The 22,544-nt window shown below is 38.6% G+C and overlaps 1 protein-coding gene across 1 annotated transcript in view; it reads right to left on the bottom strand.

Moving 5' to 3' along the window:
* The window catches only part of CR1 (complement component (3b/4b) receptor 1 (Knops blood group)), a 191,076-nt gene that overhangs the window by 104,871 nt on the left and 63,661 nt on the right, over nucleotides 1-22,544 (bottom strand). Inside the window, exons 17-19 of the mRNA XM_006834201.1 lie at nucleotides 17,000-17,146; nucleotides 9,490-9,669; nucleotides 8,222-8,321 (exon numbers count right to left, since the gene is read on the bottom strand). Of these exons, the coding sequence (XP_006834264.1) occupies nucleotides 8,222-8,321; nucleotides 9,490-9,669; nucleotides 17,000-17,146 (427 nt within the window). The remainder of the gene's footprint in view (nucleotides 1-8,221; nucleotides 8,322-9,489; nucleotides 9,670-16,999; nucleotides 17,147-22,544) is intronic.

Genomic DNA, 22,544 nt, shown 5'->3' on the forward strand with positions numbered 1-22,544 from the left:
TACAAAGAGCGAGAGTGTTTTGGACCTATAAAAGGGAAAGGCACAGCCTTCCAGATGTGAATGGGGTGATTCAAGAAGTAAGTGATAAAGTTCCAGCAGCTATTTTAAAAAATACTTTGCCGACCGTTTTTTTCACTCCTTCTGGACTCTGATGATACATCAGATCTTTTGTTTATATCTCAAAGCTCTCTGAAGCTCTGTTTATTTATTTATTTATTCAGTCTATTTTCTCTCTGAATTTTTTCAATTCTCTCAAATTGAAAAAATTCTATTGATTTACCCTCAGGTTCACTGATTCTATCTTCTGTCATCTCTACTCTACCACTGAGTCCATCCAGTAAAAGTTTTATTTTGTATATTGCATTTTTCAGGTCTGTGTGTAAGAGTATATACATATGTGTACAGTTTGTGTGTGAGTGTTTGTTTGTGTACTTGTATGTTGTATGTGTTGTGTACATGTGCACATGTGTGAGCAGGTATATCTGTGTATGTGGTGCCTTTTGTAAACTGTGCCAATCTATCTTTTAATTGGTGTATTTAGACCATTTGCCTCTAAAGGAACTATTCACATGTGTTAGGGTTGAAGGCTTCCACTTTATTGTTTGTTCCTTTACCAGTCTTCTGCTTCTCTTCTCTTGCTTTTCAGGAGTCCTGGGATGGCACTGTAGGATAAGCACTTGACAATAAAGGTCAGTTTGAACTGTAAGGTTGGTGGTTCTAACTCACCAGTCTCTTCCTAGAAACCCTATACAGGGCTGCTATGAGTAGGGACTGACTCGAAGGCAATTAACAACAACAACATGGAGTATTAGAACTTTTTAAGGATTGTGTCTTCTTTTATTGAAACCATTTTGAAGTACATTGCTTTGCATAGTTTTCTTTGTGGTGGCTCTAGATACTATAAATATTGGTGTTGTACTTAGGTGCTTCACTCTTACAAATCTCAGAGTCATGGCTCTACCCTCTGAGAGTCTATTTATTGAGACAGAGGTAGTTTTGCTTCCTGTGCACCTTGTCTCTTCAGCTTCTGTTTCCTAGTTCTTTAATCTGTAAAAGAGGCCAGCCCCGTCTCTGCTCTGCTTGAGCAAGTGTCACAAAGCTTTTTAGCTCTCCTGGTAAGCGCTCAGAGGCACCCCATTCTGCCAGGAATTGTCCTTCACAACAGTGCTCAGCTCTGTCATCCTGTGGGTCAGCTCTCCTGTCAGTCTCCTGATTCTGCTGCTTCTCATCCTCTGTGCCACCTCCAGTCCTATAGTTCTCCTCACTTCCTTCTGTGCCCTCATCAGGATTGCATTTATCATCCAAAATTCCACCAACAGTCTCTTCTACACAATCTACATTTTTACTATTAGATAGCTTAGCACTCTTCAACCCTCTGCTCATCATCCAATTCCAAAATCATGTTTACCTTGGTAGGTCTCTGTTAACCACTCCTGTTACCAAACTCTGTCTGAACTCTCTAGTGCTGTTATAACAGAAAGGATCCCTGGGAGTATAGTAGGTTATGAACTGGGCTGCTAACTGTAAGGTCAGCAGTTTCAATCTACCAGCTGCTTTGTGGGAGAAAGATAAGGATTTCTGCTCCGGTAAAGATTTACAGCCTTGGAAACCCTATACAGGGTCGCTATGAATTGGAACTGACTCGGTGGCACACAACTGCCATCAATACCAACTCTAATAGAGATGCTATAAGCAGATGGTGTTAAGTAGCAGAAATGTATTATTTCATAGCTTAGGAGGCTAGACATCGAAATTCAGAATATAGGCTCTAGGGTAAGGCTTTCTCTCTTTGTTGGCTCTGGAGAAAGATCATCATCTCCTTTCAGCATCTCTAGGTCCATCTTCCTTGGAGATCTCAATGCGTCTTGGGATCAATATTTTCCTAGATCAATAAATAACATCATGATAAATGGAGAAAAGATTGAAGTTGTCAAAGACTTCATTTTGCTCGGATCCACCATCAGCACTCACGGAAGCAGCAGTCAAGAAATCAAATGATGTACTACATTAGGTAAGAAATCAAATGGCATATTGCACTAGGTAAATCTGCTGCTAAGGACCTCTTTAAAGTGTTAAAGTGTGGCACTGTGAGTTAATGCACCAGATTACAAAGCTGTTTGAACTACAAGGTCAGTGGTTCAAGCTCACCAGTCACTCCTTGGAAATCCTACACAGGGTCGCTATGAGTCAGAACCGACCTGATGGCACTTAATAACAACAAAGTGTTAAAGAGCAAAGATGTTAGTTTGAGGAGTAAGATGTGCCTGACCCAAACTATGGTATTTTCAATATCTTCATATGCATGTGAAAGTTGGACAGTAAATAAGGAAGACTGTAGAAGAATTGATGCATTTGAGTTATAGTGTTAGAAAGAATATTAAAAGTATCATTGACTGACAAGAACAAACAAAACTGTGTTGGAAGAAGTACAGCCAGAATGCACCTTAGAAGTCAGACTTTGTCTCTCAGACTTTGGACCTGTTAACAGAAGGGACTAGTCCCTGGAGAAGGACATCATTCTTGGCAAAGTAGAGGGTCAGTGTAAAAGAGGGAGACCCTCAACAAGATGAAATAGTACAGTGACAGCAGCCATGTTCTCCAGTGTAACAATTGTGAGAATGGTACGGCACCCAACAGTGTTTTGTTCTGTTGTACTTAGAGTCATTATGAGTCAGAAGTGACTCCATAGCACCTGACAACAAAAGATATGTGTGTGTATGTGTGTGTATACACATGCATGGAGTTCTGGAGTGATGCTATAAGATAAGCATTGGATATCTAACCATGAGACTGGTGGTTCAAATCCACCAGCTGTTCCTTAGAAACCCCACATAGTGTTGCTTTGAGTCCTAAGTGACTCAGTGGTCTGATGTTGTTGTTGTTATGTGCCGTGGAGTCGGTTCTGACTCATAGCGACCCTGTACGGGGTTTCTGAGGCTGTAAATCTTTACGAGGGCAGAAAGCCTCATCTTTCTCCCACAGAACAGCTGGTAATTTCAAACTGCTGACCTTGCAGTTCACAGCCCGATATATATGAGGGTGCTTAAAAAAGTGTAGAAAAATAGAATGGAAAGATAATGGGATTTTCCCGCTAACTTAAAAAATTCCCTCAGTGTATGTGTGTGTACATCTATGAGTGTGTATATATATATAATTTATATATTTATATATTTACTGCTGCCAAGTGCCATCAAGTTTGTTCCGATTCATAGTAAACCTGTATAAGGTTTTCAATAAGTGGCTGGTGAATTTGAATGGCCGACTTTTCAGTAAGCAGTATTCTACAACATCACAATGGCTCATAGTATGATGCTGTAGGATAAACACTGAACTGCTTATATTGAGTACTGGTGTAGTTCTGTAGGATAAGCATTGGACTGCTTATACCTGGTATGGCACAGTAGGATAAACACTAGATTGCTAACCACAAGGTTGGCAGTTCAAACCCAACAGCCACTCCTTGGAAACTCTAGATAGGGTTGCTATGGGTCAGAACTGACTTGACAGTACTTAACAACAACATATATATGTATACACATATGTAGATATATTTACTCATGTATGCATACACTTACATACAAAAAGTTTGTGGAAAAAAATTCATCATCTTTTAATTCCATTTTTCTATAGACTTTTTGAAGCCCCATCAAATATTCATCATAATAAAAAAATACCACTACAAAAAGCAAAAAAAAAGAATATATTGAAAAGATATTCCAAACTTCTACAGAGAAAATGAAAATTTCTATTGGGAGGCACACACGAAGAACCTAAATAAATGGACAGTACATCTTTTGAAGACTATTATAATGCTATATATTCTCCGCAAATTCATGTAGAATTTTCATGCAATCCTGATAAAAATTTGTATGGAAGTACAACAGACCAGTGATTATCCAATAATCAATGTAGTGTATCATGAATAAACACAGTGGATTGTGAGCAGCATACTAAATGGTATACAACAGAAGGAAAATTGTGTGTTTTTTGGGATAAAAGTACTGTTTTGCAATGCACATATAACTTTTTTACTAAGATATGGTTTGTGTTGTTGTTATATGCAGTGGAGTTGGTTCCGACTCATAGTGACCTTGTACAGGGTTTCTGAGGCTGTAAATCTTTATGGGAGCAGAAAGACTCATCTTTCTATTGCAGAAGAGCTGGTAGTTTCAAACTGCTGACCATGAGATTAGCAGCCCGATTTGTAACCCCTACCCTACCAGAGCTCCTTGAGATATGGGTTACATACCATACAATTCATCCTTTTACACAATTTGATTGTGTTTAGTATATTCATAAGACTGTGCAACTAGCACCACTACCTAACTCCAGAACATTTTCATCAATCCCAAAAGGAAAACTTGTACTTATTCATAGTCACTCTCTATTCCTCCCTCCCAAGACAATTGTATACTTTCTGTCTCTATGTATTTATCTACTGTGGACTCTTCACAAGTAGAATCATATAATATGTGACCTCCTGCGTCAGGCTTCTTCTACTTGGCATGAGGTTTCCAAGGTTCATTCATACTATACTATATATTAGTCCTTCCTTTGTGTGGCTGAGTAATACTCCAAGCAAGGAGCCCTGGTAGCATAGTGGGTTACAAGCTGGGCTGCTGACCACAAGGTCAGTAGTTCAAATCTACCAGTTGCTTCACAGGAGAAAGATGAGGCTTTCTGCTCCTGTAAAGATTTACAGCCTCAGTAACTCTATACAGGATCACTATGAGTTGGAACCAACTTGGTGGCACACAACCATCACCAATAATCCATTATGCAGATATACTATTTTGTTTATCCACACATCCTATGATAGGTATTTGGATTTATTAAGGTAATGCTGTTATGAATATTCATGTACAAGTTTTAGTATGGACATGTTTTCAATCCAGAAATGAAATGGCTGGATCGTGTGATAACTGTGTTTTAACTTTTTGAGGAAATGTGAAACTATTCTAAAGTGGCATCAGCTACATATAAGGGTTCTAATTTCTTCATATCCTCGCTATAACACTTGTTATTATTTGCCCTTTAGATTACACCCATCCCAATGGGTGTGAAGTGGAGTCCTGTTGTGGTGCTGGAGAATAAGCACTGGACTGCTAACAACATGGTCGACAGTTCAAATCTACCAGCTGCTCCTGGGAAACCCTATACAGGGTTGCTCTGTGTCGGAATCGATTCGAGGGCACTTAACAACAATAATGACAAGGAACCCTGGTGGCACTGTGGATTACATGTTGGGCTGCTAACTGCAATGTCAACAGTTCAAACCCACCAGCTGCTCCAAGGGAGAAAGATGAGGCTGTCTGCTCCAGTAAAGATTTATAGTTTCAGAAACAGTATATTGGGTTGCTATGAGTTGGAATCGACTCACTGACGTCAGTTTGATTTTTTTGTTTTGTGACTAAAGATATTAAGCATATTTCCATGTGCTTATTGGTCATTTGTATATTTTCTTTGGAGAAATGTTGATGTTTTTTGTCTATTATAAAAAACCAGACTGACTTTTTATTGTTTGGCTAGCTGTAAGAGCGCTTTGCGTATTCTGGGTATCAGATCCTTATCATACCTAGATTTTAATATTTCTTCCTATTCTTGATAATGCCTTTGAATCACAAAAGACTTTAATTTTGATGAAATCCAGTTTACATAAGCTTTCCTTGGTTCCTGCATTTTTGGTATCCCAGAAACAATGGCCTAATTCAAATTTTTTAAAGATTTACATGTATGTTTTCTTTTAAGAACTTTATAATTTTAATTACATTTACATGTTTGATTCATTTTGAGTTACTTTGTGTATATGGTGTGAGGTAGGAGTCTTACTTCATTCTTTAGCATGTGTCTATTCAAGTGCCTCAGGGTCCTGTGTTGAAAACACTAGTCTTCCCCCATTGAATTGTTTTGGCGTTCTTGTTGCAAATTAATTGATTGTAAGTATATGTATTTATTTTTGAATTTTCCATTTTATTCCACTGGGCTATGTGTCTGGCCTTATGCCATAAACACACACTCTTTGCTACTGTAGGTTTATAGTAAGATTTGAGATCAAATATTTATTCTCTTCAAGATTCTTTTGGTTATTAAGTTACTTCAATTTTAATATAAATTTTAGGATTGACTTGTCAATTTATGAAAAAGGATGCTGGATTTTGATAGGAATTGTGTTAAGTATGTAAGTCAATTTGGGGACTATTGCTATTTTAACAATTTTCTTCCAATTATCTAGCTCCTCTTTAATTTTGTGTCAATAATGCTTTGTAGTTTACATTGTACAAGCCTTACACTGCTTTGGTTAAATTTATTCCTAATTATTTTATTCTTTTTAATACTATTGTGATTTTATTTTCTTAGATTCATGTTTGGTTTAACGTAAAACAAAGTAATTGATTTTTATATATTGTTCTTACATCCTGAAAATTTGCTGAACTTATTTACTTGCTCTAATAATTTTGTGTGTGTATATATATGGAGTTACTTATGATATTTGATATACAAAAATCATGCTATTTGACAATACGGATAGTTTTACTTCTTCCATTCCAATTTGGATATACTTTATTGATTTTTCTTGTCTAATTGTCCTGGCTAGAATCTGTAATACAATGTTGAATAGAAGTGGCAAGAGGTATGTGATACTTTTAATTTCTATCCTCTCTGTGTGGTACATGTGTATGTGAATGTACTGAGAAAATATATTTGTTAGCTGTGGATCATGATAAAATAAGTTTTAAAAACTGTTTTAGAGAATATTTCGCACATGTATACCAGGAGACATATACATACACACACACACACATATATGGAGTCCTGGTGTGGTGCTGTGGGTTAATGTGCTATACTGCAAAGTCGTTTTGAACTGCAAGGTCAGTGGTTCAAGCTCACCAGCTGCTCCTCCGAAATCCTATACAGCCTCACTATGAGTTGGAAACAACTCGACGGCACTTAACAACAATGCATATATATGTGTAAAGAATTCTTTGAACAGTAAAAATAAAGCAAAACAACTATATGTTTATATTAAGAATTCGTTGAATAGTAAAAACAATCAAAACAGCTGAACAACTAAAAGCAATCCAGATATCTAACAATAAAGGAAGAAATAAATTGTATATTCATAAAAGAGAATGAATGCCATTCAGAAGTGAAAACGAATTCACCACAGCCACACGGAGGAATGTCAGAAACAGAATATTAAACAACAACAAAAAACAAATTTCAGAATATTGTATATATCATGTCATTTACATAAAAGTTTAAAAGTTGTTGGTGTTAAGAGCTGATGAGTCGCTTCTGACTCATAGAGACCCTGTATAGGTTCAAACCTATCTTGCGGCCCAGCGCCACACCAGGACTCCGAAGTTTAAAAGTAGTTAACGCTAAAAATATAGGCATTAGGTGTATGTATCAGGGGAAAATGGAAAAGAAATGCAAGAGAATGAAAAATGCAGAATTGAGGATGCTGGTTAAATCTGGAGAGTTTAGGAGGTCCAGGAGGAGGACTGGGGAAGGGGAGGGCCACACAGGAGGCTTCAAAGACGCTGGCCCTGCTTCCTAAAGTGTTGTGCATACACTGAAGTTCATTTCATGACTAGTTTTATTTTTCACATGCCAAATATTTTTTGTGTATTCCAAGTAAGCAATAACTAATAAAACGAAAGCAATGTTAAATATATATACTTCTTTCCTAGACTGGTTGTCTCCCTAAGGATCAGCCACGAAAAAGTCCATGAAAGATTCTTGTGCTGTATGCATTTCTGAAGAGGCGCTGTAAACAAGTAAAATTTGCCCACCACATCGCAATACCCAACAGCTTACCCTTTCTCACTTCCCCCACCTCCCCCACCTAGTCAACCATCTCTAGCTTGTATTGCTTTGAGGTAAGGATATTTGTGTGTGACAACTAGTGTTTGCTCCATTTGTTCCAGTTCCTTCCCACCTCATGAACATATCACTGGGTTTTAGGTGCATTAATTTAGCATGTAGTAGGCACCGCTCCCTAATTTCCAGCACAGATACACGGTTTTACCTCATTTTAAAATATGTTTTTGATAATTCCAAGGGGAGTTAAATGCTTGAATTCAAGCTACCATCCTTACTTAGAAATCCTATTGCTAGGTTTCAACGCACAGGTGTCTCCTTTCTAAGACCATGGTTTAGAGATAGTTTTATTTGCCTGTAGAACTGTCATTCCAAACAATGCTATTGCCAAACTCACCCTTCATCACAAGTGTAAGAAATAGTTGATCCAAAGTTGAGGTCTGTGTGTATCTGTACAATGCCATTCCTGGGCTCTGGAGGAAGTTCACATTTTTTACCTGTAAGAAAGAAGCATAATTCTGGGAGTAGCTGTGGAATATTCTGAATATTTGTTGATATGGAAAATACCAACCTAACTGTACCTTCCTGATGAGCATTTGTAATTCTAATGGTTCCCCAAAAGTTATCATTTTAAGAAACTCATTAGACTGCTTTAAGATTGTTGTCATTATTGTTAAGTGCCATGGAGTTGGTTCTGACTCATAGCGACCCTGTACAGTGTTTCTGAGGCTGTAAACCTTTACGGGAGCAGAACACCTCATCTTTCTCCCGGGGAACCACTGGTAGTTTCGAACTGCTGTCCTTGCAGTTCATAGCCCAATTCATAACCACTGCACTATAAGGAGCTCTGGTAGCGTAGTGGCTACGAATCGGGCTGTGAACCTTAAGGTCAGCAGTTCGAAACTACCAGCCGCTCCGCGGGAGAAAGATGAGGCTTTCTACTCCCGTAAAGATTTACACCCTCAGAAACCCTGTACAGGGTCGCTATGGGTCGGAACCGACTCGACGGCACTTAACAACAACAACAACAACACTATTAAGCACCTAATAAGTAAGCATGAGTTTCAAAAACATCACCTGTCCACATCTGTCTAATTCCCACACTGAGTCTTCCAGAAAAATAAAGTTTATTTATTACCAAACTGATATACTGTCATTCAAAAGTCTCAAAAGCTGAGATCTTCTTCCTCCTTTTTCAGGATACTTTTCTTTTCTGCCCTAAGTCATGCATTAGCCTCAGTCATTAATATGAAAGACCCCTAGTAAATGGTGATTCTCTTTCAATCTTGCCTTGTGATGGTCATTCCTCATGAAATGAATTTATAAAAAAGGTGCTGGAAAGCCTAAGCAGAAAGAAGATATGATTACACTCATTATTTGTTGTTGTTGTTAAGTGCCTTTGAGTCAGTTCTGACTCATAGTGTCCCTGGATAGGATTTCTGAGGAGTGACTGATGGGTTTGAACTGCTGATTTTTTGGTTACAGTGTTGTGCTTATCCTACAGCTCCATCCCATGTCTCCAACCAGAAGGCAGACATGCTCACACTCATTATGTACTGGGCAAATTTGTTAAATCATATGTGTATTAGTTCCAAAATTTGGTAGAATGAACTCTAATGGCTGTCTGATTTGACATAGAGGAGTTCGCAGTCCAGAGTTACTCACGTTTACAGACGTTTTCTCTGATAGACCAGGTTGAGTTGTCTAGGCAGGTATTAAGGAATGACTTCTTGTAGAATCCAAGGCGGCATTCATACATCAAAGATGTCCCAATGGGAAACTCAGTCTTATTCACTGGAGTGACAGGCTTGGCAAATGGAAGCCATACTGGGACCTGACACTGACCTGGAAACCAAGACCATAGCAGCACCAGAGTTAGTTGAGAAACTCCAATTCCTCTTTCTTTTCAATACACTTGATTGTTGTTGTTGTTAAGTGCTGTCGAGTCGATTCCGACCCATAGCGACCCTGTATAGGGTTTCCAAGGAGCTGCTGGTGAGCTTGAACCACTGACATTGCAGTTCAAATGGCTTTGCAAGTCTGGCGCATTAACCCACAGCGTCACACCAGGACTCGAATATACTTGATAGATGTGATTACAGAAGATAACATTTCAATAATGGTGAAAAGATTGCTTTAAAAAAAAAAATCAGTCACCATCCAAAAAAAGTCCTTCCTCTTTTGAAGGTTTTTAAGCTAGATCTGGGCTTTCATAGCTTCAAATTTTAGTCAGTCAGAAAGTACCTGTACTCAAAGGGTATCAAGAAGATTTCAAAATAGACTGTTTTAAGTAGGGGAAAAAGCAATAAATTACAGGGTAACATAAAAGATAATGAATATATCTGCACATAAAAATAAAGAAAGAGGAAATCTGAGAGATGTAATAAACATTAACACAACAAAGTGAAAATGAAAATAAAACCAAGAAACAAAATGAAGTCAGCACAGAAATGATGTGGAATACAGAAACCAGGAGAACCACAAAGAAATACACAGAAAAGTAACAGCAATCAATTCATACCTATAGATAATGACACTAAATATAAATGGATTAAATGCACTAGTCAACAGACAGAGAGCAGAATGGATAAGAAAACAGGATCCTTCAATATGCTGTCTACAGAGACACATCAAAAAGAAAGCAACAGCCTGAATGCTCATCAACACAATAATGGTTCAACAAACTTTGGTATAGACACACAGTGGAATACTATGCAATGTCTAAGTACAATGAATCTATGAAACCCTTCACAACATGAATGAAGATGGAGGACATTATGCTGAATGAAACTAATTGATCACAAAATGACAAATATTGTATGAGACCAATGTTACAAAAGTTAAGAAAAGGTTTTCATGATGAAAGAACAAATTTATGAAGATTAGAGGGGGAGGGAAAATTATTCATGGGCTAGAGGGCAGGCATGGTGACAGGGAAGACAATATACAATAAGGCAATATACAATATCAGAGGAAAGATGAAAGTAGCTGGAGACACAGGGAGGAATGCAATAGTTAAAGTCAATATAGGTAAATACATAGAGGGAATTGTAATCATTGTAATGAAGCAAAGTGTATGATGATCTACTCTGTAAAACTTCACAATAAAATATTTAAAATATAATAATAAATAAAACTGTAATTTAATTTCTTGAAAAGAAAGAAAAAGTACCTGTGCTCAAGCTTTATCTATCCCATCCTGGGGGGCGGTAGGATTAAGCAGTGGACTGCAAGGTTGGTTTAAACCACAAAGTTGGGGGTTCAAATTCACCAGCCACTCTTTGGAAATGCTATACAGGATAGGTGAGTCGGAACCAACTCTACGGCACTTAACAACAATGACAAGTGTACCAAGGGAATCCCTAAATGTGTTTGGCCACTAACTGAAAGGTTGGAGGTTCAAGAGTACACAGAGACACCTTAGAAAAAAGGTATGGCAATCTACTCACCCAAAATCAGCAAATGAAAACTCAATGGAGTACATTTCTACTCGTACACGGTTGCCAGAAGTCAAAGTCAATTCAACAGCAACTGTTTTGTGTAGCAGGAGGCAACCCTGCATTTCACTATCTGTCTTCACTTTCAGAGATCCATCAAACAGACCGGTGAGAGGACTCTTGAGACTTTACTCTGGCTCTCAGTAGCAGTCAATCATTTCAACACAAGGAGAAAAACCAAGTCCCCAAAATAAATGAAATATAACACGTAACTACTAGACTCAGCGATACCCTCAGATCCTAGTAGATTCAAGTTAAAGTAATAAAAATATCATTTAGAATCAATCAATATCTAATCAGAAAGAAATAACTGTTGGGAAAGTATCATTTTATTTTTGGAGGTCACTTCTCCTCTGTTTTTTCTACCATTATTCCTCTGCACAACTCATACTAATTAGTTCAAATTACAGAAGGCAGATTAGACAGAGATGATCAATTTTATTAGTTCTTTGAAAAACAAACTCTAGACTTTGTTGATCTTTATTTTATCTTTACTGATATTTTCTTTGATTTGACTTTACTCTCCATTTTTTATAAACTTTTGTATGTGTGGTGAAAATATACATATCAAAACATTTGCCAGGCCAACAACGTCCACATTTACAATTCAATGACATTGATTACAGTTTCAGAATGTGCCACTTTATTGCTATTGTTTTCCAAAAGATTCCAACACCATTAACACAATACACCCCTAATCAAAGTTTCCCCCTTCTCCCTCCCTCTCACCCTGTTGTTAAGTGCTATTCAGTTGCATCTTACTCATAGCGACCCTGCATAGGGTTTCGGAGGAGGTGACCTTGCAGTTCAAACCAACCTTGCAATCCAGTGCTTATCCTACAAGTGCCACACCAGGACTTTCTGGTTAACTGTTAATAATCTGATTTCTATATATTTGCTTATTTCAAGTAAGACCATCCAGCATTTGTGCTTTTGCAACAGACTTATTTCACTCCGTATGACATTTTCAAGGTTTATACATCTTACACATCATGTAAAAGAACTTCCTTCCTCTTTACTATATAGACTTCTTGAGATAAATACTTGTATATAGTTACTTCCAACTCACAGCAACCCTGTATAGGGTTTCTGCTGGGGAATTTGAACCACCAGTCTTGCAGTTCAAACTAACCTTGTGAACTGTGGATTATCACAGCACCATATATATATATATAATATATATATATATATATATTTATTTATTTATTTTTAATTTCAGCTTGTCATTTTATAAAATAAGTATGTTTCTGCTGTTGTTATGTGCCGTGGAGTCAGTTCTGACTCATAGTGACCCTGTAAAGGGTTTCCAAGGCTGTAAATCTTTATGAGAGCACAAAGCCTCATCTTTCTCCCACGGAACAGCCGGTACTTTCGAACTGCTGACCTTGTGGTTCGCAGCCTGATTCGTAACCATTACGCTACCAGAGCTCCTTGTTGTTGTTTTTACTTACTATCAATTCAATTCCAATTTATGGCAACCCCATGTGTGCAGAGTCTTGTGGAGATTTGCCTAATGCAATACACCATTTGATTTCTTGACAGCTGCTTTCATGAGTGTTGATGGTTGATTAGAGCAAAAGGAAGTCTTCGGCAACTTTAATATTTTCTCCATTTGTCTTGATGTTATTTATTGGTCAAGTGGTGAGCATTTTTGTTTTCTTTACATTTTAATGCCACCCACATTGTGCAGACTGTCAAGTTTGATCTTCATTAGTAAGTATTTTAAGTCTTCTTCACTTTCAGCAAGCAAGTTCCTATCATCTGCATATCACAGGTTGTTAATGAGCCTTCCTCCAACTCTTATGTCATATTTTTCTTCATATAATACAGCTCCTTAGATTATTTGCTCAGCATACAGAATGAATAAGTATGGTAAAAGAATACAACCCTGGTGCACACCTTTCCTAATTTCAAACCATTCAGATTTGCATTAGGGACAAGACCTCTTTAAGGTGTTGAAGAACAAAGATGCCAGTTTGAAGACTAAGGTGTGCCTGACACAAGCCATGGTATTTTCAGTAACCTTATATGCATGCAAAAGTTGTACAATGAGTAAGGAAAACCATAAAATAATTGATATAGTTGAGTTATGGTGTTGGAGAATATTGAAAGTACCGTGGACAACACCATAATTGTTGAAGCTGTATTTCAAATCATTTTCTTGTCAAATTTTGGTTGGTTCTGATTACACTGACAATGATTCCTCTTAATATCTCTGACAAAAACTTTAAATATGTGTGTGTGTGTGTTTGAGTCTGTGTGGGGGTGAAGAGGAATGTTAATTATGCCATTTTCGTTTGCTTGAGTTGGCATCATGAGAATGATCTTCACTCAGCATTTCCTTGCAGAATATTCTTGAAGTTACTTTAGAGAAAATTTGTTATTATAGATTAAACGAAGTAATCTAAACAAAAAATCTACCCATTTGAGTTATTTAGAATGAAATACACTGCAATGCACAGAAATCAAAGGTGCCCTGGTCATGCATAGTCTTGGAAACGCTATATTGAGTTGTTATGAATCCAAATCCACCTGAGTGTTTTGGGTTTGTTTGTTTTTTTGTCCCTGTAACCTGTCTCACAGAAGGACTACCTGACCAAGACCTAACACAAGGACCAGATGAGGGCGCCAGAGTCTACCCAATCTTAATTTATTTGATTAATTTTTGAGATTTGTGTGTATGTTTACAGAGCAACTTGGTTTTTCATTCAATCATTTAAATGTATTTTGTTTTGTGCCATTGACTACCCTCCCCACAGTGTAACAGCACTCTTCCTACTTCCTCTCTGTGTTTCCACAGTCCTTTGCCCTTCTTCCCCATCCTTGCCATCTGAACTTTCCCCGTGTAAACGCTGTCCTATTGCTCTTGTATGGTTAACTGTTCTAAGGAAAGTTTACCTCCCTGGTTTTATCTTAGTTTGGCTGAAATTCAGCCCTACTTTAAATACCATCCTAAGTCCTAAGTGGTGCTTAGGACTCCTGGTGTAGTGCTGTTGGATAAGCACAGGATTGTGAACCAAGCAGCAGCTCAAACTCACCAGCTGCTCCTCAGAAACCCTATACAGGGACTCTATGAGTTGGAATTCACTTAACAACTTAACAATAACTACATATAGCCTTTAAGGAGTCCTGGTAGAATAGTGGTTTATAAGCTGGGCTGCTAACCACAAGGTCAGTAGTTCGAATGTACCAGTTGCTTCTCAGAAGACAGATGAGCCTACTTTGTGCTTCCATAAAGATATATATATATATATAAAGTATAGGCTTTGGAAACCCTATACAAGTTCACTGTGAGTCGGAAATGACCACCACCACATAACCTTTAGAAAAGGAGTCAAGGTAGATAAACACTGGACTATTAACCACAAGTTCAAACCCATCAGTTGCTCCACAGGAGAAAGATAAGATTGTTCTTGTAAAGATTCTCAACCTTGGAAACCCTATAGGGGGTCACTATGAGGCAGTGGGTTTGTTGTTTTTTTATATTTCAGGAAGGAGTCCTGGTGGTGCAGTGGGTTAAGCACTGGGACAACTAACTGCAAGAAGTTCAAACTTTGTCAGAAGTTCAAACCTACCAGCCCCTCAGAAGGAGAAAGATGAAACTGTTCTCATAAAGATTTACAGTCTTAGAAGCTTTCTGTCCCATACAAAGAGTCACTAGGCGTCAGAATCCACTTGTGGCCAGTGGGTTTGGTGTGAGATTTTTGGTAGCCTTTAGGTTCTGTCCTCTGACTTCCTTAGAATTGCAAGGGGTTTTTCAGGTTGCAAAACACTATCACATGCACTACCACATGGAATTTCACAATTACCTTCTCAAATGTTGTTGCTGTTAAGTGCCGTCGAGTCGGTTCTGACCCACAGCAACCCTGTAGAGGGTTTCCGAGGAGTGACTGGTGAGCTTGAACCACCGACTTTGCAGTTCAAACGGCTTTGCAGTATAGCGTATTAACCCACAGCGCCACACCAGAACTCCGATAGGATGCTAATTAGCTTCATTTTATACACGTGAACACTAAAGGGTAGGAATGTTAATTGACTTGCCAGGTCCAAGACCTTCAGCTGGGAAGTGGCAAAACTCAAAAAACCAAACCCATTGTCAATGATTCGTTTCCCTACCTGAGAGGCTCCTTCACGTCTATTTATAAAATATTAATAACAATGGTTGTAGATTTTTCCTTATTTATTTAGTAGAGAAAACCAAACCAGACCTGCTGCTCTTAAGTTGTTTGGGACTCAAAACAACTCTATCAGGCAGAGTAGAACTGCTCCATAGGATTTCCAAGGCTGGAAACCTTTAAGGACGCAGACTACCTTATTTTTCTCATGTAGAGTAGGTTGGTGGGTTCAAACTGCGGACCTTTTGGTAAGTGAACCAACTTTATCTCACTGTGCTACCAGGGATCCTTCTTAGCAGAGAAGGGACAATCAGAGAAAGAATGAAAGATGCTAGCCATGCAGAGAGGAATGACCCCTATGATGTTGAGAAAAGACTGGATCAGAAGAATCAAAACTGTCCCTTTAACTGAAGGTGCTCTTGAGTCTAAGCACCAAGGAAGACTTCTGGGGAGAATAAGAAGAGAGGGGTTTAAATTGATATTACATTTCAAGTTAAGAGGAAGGAAGAAGATGTGGCCTCAAAATTTCCATAGTATAATTGGACTTCTTTTGTGCTAATCAGTTCTCTAGAATGGGGTGATATGTAAAAAGTCTCCTCTCTCCTGAAAATAGTTACACCTGATAGTTCTGAATCTTCACTTTCTTTCTAACCCTAAGTGCCCTGCAAAGAATGCTTCTTAAAGTAGTTGCTCAATGCTGATGATACTAGGTAGGCAGCCTCCCCAAGGATTGCTTGTCCAATACCTCTGTGAGAAGTGTAGAGGTATGGGTTCAAAACCCACTGACATTTAGTCCATTCAGACTCATAGCGACTCCATACCACAGAGTAGAACTGCTCTAGAGAGTTTGCAAGGCTGTATGTCTTTAAGGGAGCAGACAGCCTTGTCTTTCTCTCTGAGTAGTATTTGAACCATTGACCTTGTGACCTTGTGGTGAGCAGCCCCCCGGGCTTAGCTTACAAAGCCACCAGGGCTTCTTGTGTTGTTGTGAATGGCGAGTCCATTCCAACTCAGAGGGCCCCTACATAGGGTTTCTGAGGAGCCGCTGGTGATGGCTAGGGAATAAAAATTGATTATGTGACCGGCTCTGTCAGACACTTGATAGCTTTTTAGACCATCTAGGTAGCAAATTTATAAGGTACAACTACCACTATCTCTCGTTTTACAAACGAGGAAACAGACTCAGATACATTTCTAGGATTAGAATCATCTAGATTTATGGAATTTCCAAACTCACTCTCCTCCCACCTCTCACCCCCACTATAATTAGCGCCACACTCTGCCACCGCCAGTCCAAGTTACAACGGTAAAGGTCTTGCGCAGCAACGCTTTAACATCTCCGCCCTGATTTGCACCTGGCAGCGCATAATTCTTTATAAACCTGCACGCGACTCTTATACAAAGGCATCCAAGATTTCTGGTCTGAATGGACAATTCCAAAACGGATCTGCCTTCTTGTGATGCTTAGCTGATTTAAATCAACACCTTACGGCCCGCGCTCCACCGCAAGTCGGGGCGACTCGCTGCCGGACTGCGCCAGGATGCCTCCCCAACCCTTCTCACCGTAAGCCGCCGGCAGCGCGCTCAGCATCAGAACGACCAGGAGGGATCCTGGAGCGCCGAAGAAGAGCGAGGGGGTTGGAGGCTGGGGAAGCCCTAGGCTCTTGGAAGAAGAGGGTCCCATCTCCTCCAGCACATCTAGAGGCCGGACTGCGAATTTAAAGAAGTTCGAAATAAGAGGAAAGCGCAGCTGAGACGAGACCAATCGCCAGGCTCAGAGGAGCTGGGTTCCGGCATCGAAAGTTTTTCACCACAGCTTCCTCTTAAAGGGCTAAAGGGTGAGATCTGGTTTCTTCCCGTTTTCACTATTTCTCGGGATCCTCAATCTCACAAACTACCTTAGAGATCAGAGGTACCCGATAAGCAAGGTAAGCACAGGCTTACTTGGGCTTGCTTGTTTCTAAAACAGATTAGTAACCAAGCACAAATAAACCCATGTAAACTTGTCAGGGTTTGTAAATTTGCAAGGAGTCTTTGATTTGTAGGAAGGTGCTGTAGGATTGGGAGAAAGGCCAATCATACCATATACTAAAAACAAGCGAATGTATAAAAGGATGAATTTTATGGTATATAAACCATATCTCAACTCTGGAACTCTGGTAGCGTTGTGGTTTTGAGTCGGGCTGTTAACCTCAAGGTTAGCAGTTCAAAACTACCAACCGTTTCGTGGGAGAAAGATGAGGCTTTCTGCTCCCGTAAAGATTTACAGCCTTGGAAACCCTGTACTCTGTCGCTGTGAGTCCGAACTGACTCCACGGCACATAACCACCACCACCAAACCATAGCTCAATAAAATAGTTATATATGCACCACAAAACAATACTTCTACTCCAAAGACACGTATTTTTCCTTCTGTTGTATTCTATTGAGTTATGTTGCTCACAATCCACTATGTTTATTCATGATACACTGCATTGATTATCTAACAATCGGTGAAATTATTAATTACTGGGGAACAGTAAACCTCAGAAAAATCGAGGTACTGACATATCTAAATTGGGTGCCTTCAAACCTAAACTGAAAATGCCGTTTTAAACTTATCTATGATTTTCTTTCTTTTTTCTAAAGAAACTATTCAGCCTTTTTTTTTTTTTTTTTTTTTTTAAAATTTTTATTGAGAATTGAGTTAAGGTTTACGAGGCAGATAATCAGTTTTACATCCAACAAAGCATACCGTTTGTTTCATTTCAATGATTATCATCCCCTCCATGTAAGTAACAAGTTATCCCACTTCCTCCCTGTGGTTCCTACTTCCATTCAACTCTCATTCTCATCCCTTTTCAACTTTGTCCTTTTTGTCTTCAATGATTGGCCATTCCATGGTGAGTATACCTTACTAGAAGGAGCTCTACTATGGTGGGTACGAATCGGGCTGCGAACCTCAAAGTCAGCAGTTCGAATCTACCAGCTGTTCCACGGAAGAAAGATGAGGTTTTCTGCTCCCATAAAGATTTACAGCCTTGGAAACCCTGTACAGGGTCGCTATGAGTCAGAACTAACTCCACAGCACATAATAACAACATACCTTACTAGTGTTGTTCCCATATATACCTATCAGAGGAGCCCTGATGTGGCACTGTGGGTTAATATGTTGGACTGCAAGGTCTTTTGAACTGCAACGTTGGTGGTTCAAGCTAGCCAGCCACTCCTTGGAAACCCTATACAGGGTCGCTACGGGTCGGAACAGACTCAACGGCACTTAACAACAACAACAACAACATACTGTTCTGAGGCTTACTGAAAACTGGGCTGTGAAGGAGGTGAGTTCTGTTCCAGATCTGAAGGGTGGTGGAAGCCCTAGTCTTGGATTCCTCCAGTCTCTTTGTAACCAGTAAGACTGGTCTTTTTTTTTTTTTGTCATTTTAAATTTTGCTCCACATTTTCTCCTTTCTCTAGGACTTTCTAATGTGATACCTTTTAGATCAGTGAGCAGGACACCATCTCGTTCTGTTCTCAGAGTCACGGAGACTGATGTTCATGTGCTCCATTAGTCAGTTGGCCTCATTGCTCCCAAGCATCTTTTCTTTCATCACTCTTCTTTTTCCTGCACATGGAAAGACCAATAGTTGCACCTTAGATGGCTGCTCATGAGCTTTTTAGATCTCAGTTGCTAATTACCAAAGTAAGATGCAGAACATTGTCTTTGTGGACTGTGTTATGTCAACTGACCATGGTGTCCCTGAGACTCTGGTTCTGAGCTCCCAGTCTCAGCAACTTAGTGCTCAAGGTGTTTGGTAATATCTAAGAAGTTTTCATCTCCATCATTTTTCTCCTGTGTGCTCCACCAAGAAGACTGTGACATCAGGATTGGAAGAAGAATCATTAACAATCTACGATATGCAAATGATAACCTTGCTTGCTGGAAGTGAAGAGGATTTAAAATACTAATGATCAAAGACCACAGCCTTCAGTATGAGTTGTACCTCAATGTAAAGAAAACAAAAATTTGCACCACTGGACCTGTAAATAACATCATGATAAATGGAGAAAAGATTGACGTTGTCAAAGACTTCAAATTGCTTGGATCCACTATCAACACTCATGGAAGCAACAGTCAAGAAATCAAATGATGTATTATCGCATTAGGCAGATCTACTGCACAAGACCTCTTTAAAATGTTCAAGAACAAAGATGACAGTTTGAGAACTAAGGACCCAAGCCATAACATTTTCAATTGTCTTATATACATGTAAAAGTTGGACAATGAATAAAGAAGACTATAGAAGAATTGATGCATTTGAATTATGTGGTTGGAGAAGAATAGTAAAAGGACCATGGACTGTCAGAAGAACAAACAAATCTGCGTTAGAAGTAGTACAGCCAGAATGCTCCTTAGAAGCCAGTGTGGTGAAACTTCATCTCTCATATTTTGGACATTATCAGGAGGAACCAGTCACTGATTGAATAGGATATCATGCTTGGTAAAGTGGAGGGTCAATGTTCAAGAGGAAGAGTCCCAAATGAGATGGATTGGCACAGTGGCACCTTCAGTGGACTCAACTGTAACAATAATTGTGAAGATGGTGCAGGACTGGGCAATATTTTGTTGTGCATAGAACTGCTATGAATCGAAGCTGACTCAACAGCACCTAACAACAACCAAATCTTGTTTATTCATTCTTCTGTTGATGGATATTTAGACTGTCTCTATCTTTTTGCTATTGTGAATAGTACTGTGATAAACTTGAGTGTGTATATATCTACTCGTGTCATAGCTCTTGGGGATATGTACCAAGTGGAAGGATTGCTGGACCATATGGTATTGCTACTTCCAACTTTTTGAAAGATCACCATACCATTTTCCACAGTGGTTGCATCATTTTGTAGTCCCATTAGCAGTGTAGGAGGGTCCCAGTGTCTCCATACACTCACCAGCACTTGCTGTTTTCTGTTTGTTTGTTTGTTATTTTAAGCTTTGCTATAAGTACTGTGATGAGATAATATCTCATTGTTGTTTTGATTTGCATTTGTCTAATGACTAATTAGACAAGAAATGGCAAAGATTTCTCCATATGTTTATTGACTGCCTGAATGTCTTCTTTGGTAAAGTTTATGTTCATGTCCTGTGTATCACTTTTTAATTAAGTTATTTGTCATTTTCTTGTAGAGGTGTTGAAAATTTCTATAAATTTTATAGAGCAGTACCTTGTCTGATCTGTCATTGCAAAAATTATTTCCCAGTCTGTAGGTTCTCTTTGTACATTTTCAAAACCTTTTATTGTAAATTGAGTGAAGATTTACAGAACAGATCATCAGTTCCACATTCAACAAATCATATACTTTGTGTCATTACAATGATTACAATCCCTTCCATGCACTATCAGTTAACAGTATTTATTTACCTCTATTCACTTTAACTCTTACACTCCTCCCTGTGACTTCCACTACCTTCATCTTTCCTGTGGCAACCTCCCTCTTGTTGTATATTGCCTTCCCTGTCATCCAAGTTAACATGTGACTACCTTTAACCTTGTGAATAGTTTTCCCGTCCTTCCCACCCCAGTCTCCATCATAGAATTTTTTTTTTTCTAAACTTTTTACGACAATGATCTCATATAATAGCTGTCCTTCTGTGACTGACTAATTTTACTCAGCATAATGTCTTTCAGGTTCATCCATGTTATGAGGGTTTTCACAGATTCATCATTATTCTTCAACACTGGGTAGTATTCCGTTGTATGTATGTACCAAATTTTGTTTATTCATTCCTCTGTTGATGGACAGTTAGGCTGTATCCATCTTTTTGCTACTGTTAATAGTGTTGCAATGAACACGGGTATGCATATATCTATTTGTGTCATGGCTCTCATTTCTTGAAGATATATACCAAGTAGAGGGATTGTTGGGCCATACAGTATTTCTATTTACAACTTTTTAAGGGAGTGTCATAATATTTTCCACATTGGTTGAACCATTTTGCAGTCCCACCAACAATGTAGAAGGATTGCAGTCACTAGCCAACATTTGTTCTTTTCTAACTTTGTTATCAATGTTGGGATGATACCTCATTGTTGTTTTGATTCGCATTTCTCTAAGGGACTTCTGATGTGGCACTGTGGACCAGCACTGGACTGTGAACCATGAGATTGGCAGTTCAAACCCACTAGCTTTTCCTCAGAAACCCTATACAGGGTTGCTATGAGTTGGAAACAATTTGACAGCACTTAACAACAATGATGGCCAATGATCTTGAACATTTCCTGCTATGTTTGTTGGCTGTCTTCATGACTTCTTTGGTGATGTGTCTGTGTATGTCCTCTGACCCTTTTAAAATTGGATTATTTATCTTCATTTTGTTGAGCTATTGAAATGTTCTATAAATTTTAGAGAGTAGTCCCTCATCTGATATGTCATTGCCAAAAATTTTTACTTAGTGTGTGGGCTCTTTCTTTTATTCGTTTAATGAAATCTTTTGATGCACATAAGTGTCATATTTGTAGGCAGTCCCAGTCATTTATTTTGTCTTCTACTGTTATGTGTTGTCAGTTATGTGTGATAGTGTATTTATGAATTGTGTCAGAGCCCCTAAAAATTTCCCTACTTTTTCATTGATGGTCTTTATAATTTTAGATTTCACATTTAGGTCTAATTCACATTGAGTTTGTTTTTGGTAGCATCATTTGTTAAAGACATTATCTCTTACCCATTTAATGTGTTTTTGCCTTTCGTCAAAGATCAATGGATTGTAGGTGGATGGATTTGCTTCTGGATTCTCAATTCAGTTCCACTGATATATATGTCTTTTATTGTACCAGTATAGGTTGTTTTGACTACTGTGGCTGCATAGTAGGCTTTGAGATAGAGGAGAGACCTCCTACTTTCTTCTTCTTTTTTAGTAATGCTTTGCTTATCTGAGTTGTCTTTCCTTTACATATAAAGTTAGTGAGTCATTTTTCCATCTCTTAAAGAATGATGTTGGTATCTGGATTGCATTGCATTATATCTATAGATTGCCTTCGGTAGTGTTGACATAACATTGTGACATATGTTAAGTCTTCCTATCCATGAGCATGGTATAAGCTTCCATGTTTTTTTAAAAAAACAAACA

The sequence above is a fragment of the Chrysochloris asiatica genome, unplaced genomic scaffold (assembly GCF_000296735.1).
Source record: "Chrysochloris asiatica unplaced genomic scaffold, ChrAsi1.0 scaffold00009, whole genome shotgun sequence".
Taxonomy (NCBI): domain Eukaryota; kingdom Metazoa; phylum Chordata; class Mammalia; order Afrosoricida; family Chrysochloridae; genus Chrysochloris; species Chrysochloris asiatica.